The 2,500-nt window shown below is 28.2% G+C and overlaps 1 protein-coding gene across 1 annotated transcript in view; it reads right to left on the bottom strand.

Annotated features, from left to right (window-relative positions):
• LOC122246536 (uncharacterized) overlaps positions 1–2,500 on the bottom strand; it is a 51,313-nt gene that overhangs the window by 19,272 nt on the left and 29,541 nt on the right. Inside the window, exon 3 of the mRNA XM_043005167.2 lies at positions 2,401–2,500. This exon is cut by the window's right edge and continues 340 nt beyond it. Within this exon, the coding sequence (XP_042861101.2) occupies positions 2,401–2,500 (100 nt within the window). The remainder of the gene's footprint in view (positions 1–2,400) is intronic.

Genomic DNA, 2,500 nt, shown 5'->3' with positions numbered 1-2,500 from the left:
AATATTAACAATAGCAATATTGATGATAGTACTACTACTAATGATGGTATTAAGAAGGATGATAATTGTAACAATGATAATGATGTTAACGTTAATTATGCTGATAATCCTCATATCTATCATTAACATCATATATTTTAATAATATAATTGTTTATAATCACCTTCAATATTACCATAATCATCACCATAATCATCCATGCAATCATAAACTTTGTGATCATCATAATCACCAATGGCATTTATACTGTCAACATCATCATACTCACCCTCATCACCCTCATCTTAATCACCATAACAATCCTAATTATGATAACATTATAATTATAACAAAAGCATTCCAGTATCACCATCACTCTTATAACATCAAAAAACGACAAATCTTTGATATTAGTTTATATTAATTTTAATCTATTAGAATTTCTTTCTAACTCTCTTGAATCCGTCCTTAACTTAATCTTAATTACCTTCCTTTAGCGTCAGTATATCCAATCTTTATCACGGAACTCCTTTTAATCTATTCTGGCATCTATTCATTTATTTCGAATTAATTATAAATTATCATTTATCTGCTCATTTATTTATTTATTTTGATATTATTATTACTTATTAGGTTTATTAGGAGAATGCAATCAGTTGGTTCCTCGCCATAACATTCATTCGCAATCCGTATCTAACTTTATCTAACTTATTATAATTACCATTTTGTCTTACTGTTGTTATTATTACTTTTTGTGTATTTCTGCTAACAAGCAAAGTAATCGGCAAAAATCGGCAAAAAAAGAAAGAAAGAAAATGTAAATATACATGAGGCTACATAATTTTTTTTTTTTTTATCTTATACATGTTGTTATTATTATCATTATTATTGTTATTAATAATGTTGTTGTTATTGTAATGGTTATTACCGGTATTGTTAATTCTATTATCATGATAATTATCAGTATCAGTATTATTAGCATTACCTCTATGATTATTATTGTTATTATTGTCATTATTTATATTATTATTTACATTATCATCACCATTATTATTACCATCATCATTATCATTTCTTTAATGATGGTGATCACTATCATTATCCTCAACCTCATTATCATAACTTCACTAATACCTTCATTACACTTCAGATGAGAACAGACAGTGATTTCTATCAAACTATTATATCCATTGTTATGCTCATAATTAATTCTTAAACTATCATATATCTATAATCACAATCATTGTAATAATTAAGGTGTTATGATATCTTACCAAAATGATTATTTTTCTTGATGATGTATACTTGCTTTCTGAGTACTGCCCCATGTGTGCTGTTGATCAATTGCAACACATACTTCTCTCTAATTGTTTACCAAGGTTTCTTTCTGCAATTGACTTACACTCTTCTCTTCACATACAACAGTACTAATAACACTCTGTATATCCTAACGTAATCATGCAATGCACGATGATATACCTCAATAAAACTGATTATCACGAGAATACCATAAGCTTCAGTGTCCAAATTAATGAATTGATATATACCACGATGAAAATGACTTCCTAATTATACCTTCGACGCGAACAAGCAATGTCATCGGCAGGTATTACCGCATAACGAGGTCTCATTACCCAGAGTCATTATGTGTCGCTCGCTGTCGCTTCGAAGATTTCATTCTTGTCAAAGAGCGTTGGTGACACGAGGGAGACTGAGCCTATTGTGATCTTATTTTATGATTATAACTTATATGATCATACGTGAATACATATATGATGGCATACACACAAATATAGATACTCGCGCACGCATCTCAGTATATATGTATATCTATCTATCTATCTATCTATCTATCTATCTATATATATATATATATATATATATATATATATATATATATATATATACATACACACACATGTATGCGTACGTGTGTGTGTGTCTGTGTGTGTGTGTGTGTGTGTGTGTGTGTGTGTGTGTGAGTGTGTGTGTGTGTGTGTGTGTGTGTTTGTATGTATACATGTATTTGTATATATATATATATATGTATATATATATATATATCTGTCTATATATATATATATATATATATATACAACTCACACATATATACACACACACAACACATAACACACACATATATATATATATATATAATATATTATATATATATATATATATATATATATGTATATATATATTATATATATATATATATATATATATATATATATATATATATATATATATATATATATATATATATATAATATATATATATATATATATATATATATATATATATATATATATATATATATATATATATATATATATATACGCACATACACATTTTTGTGAGCGTGTGTGTGTCTGTGTATGTGTTTCAGTGTGTGAACATTCATCTCCTTAGCATCCTACCGACTCATTGGCGATGTCATGTACGGTGCAGTCGAGCGTGGCGGTGGCGCCGAGGAACACCGTGGTTGTGGTGCTGTTCGCCGTCCCGAAGAATGGCTCC

This window comes from Penaeus japonicus, unplaced genomic scaffold (assembly GCF_977035675.1).
Source record: "Penaeus japonicus unplaced genomic scaffold, GWHDUDI00000001_assembly GWHDUDI00000004, whole genome shotgun sequence".
Classification (NCBI taxonomy): domain Eukaryota; kingdom Metazoa; phylum Arthropoda; class Malacostraca; order Decapoda; family Penaeidae; genus Penaeus; species Penaeus japonicus.
This window is presented reverse-complemented; position numbering and strand designations above follow the sequence as displayed.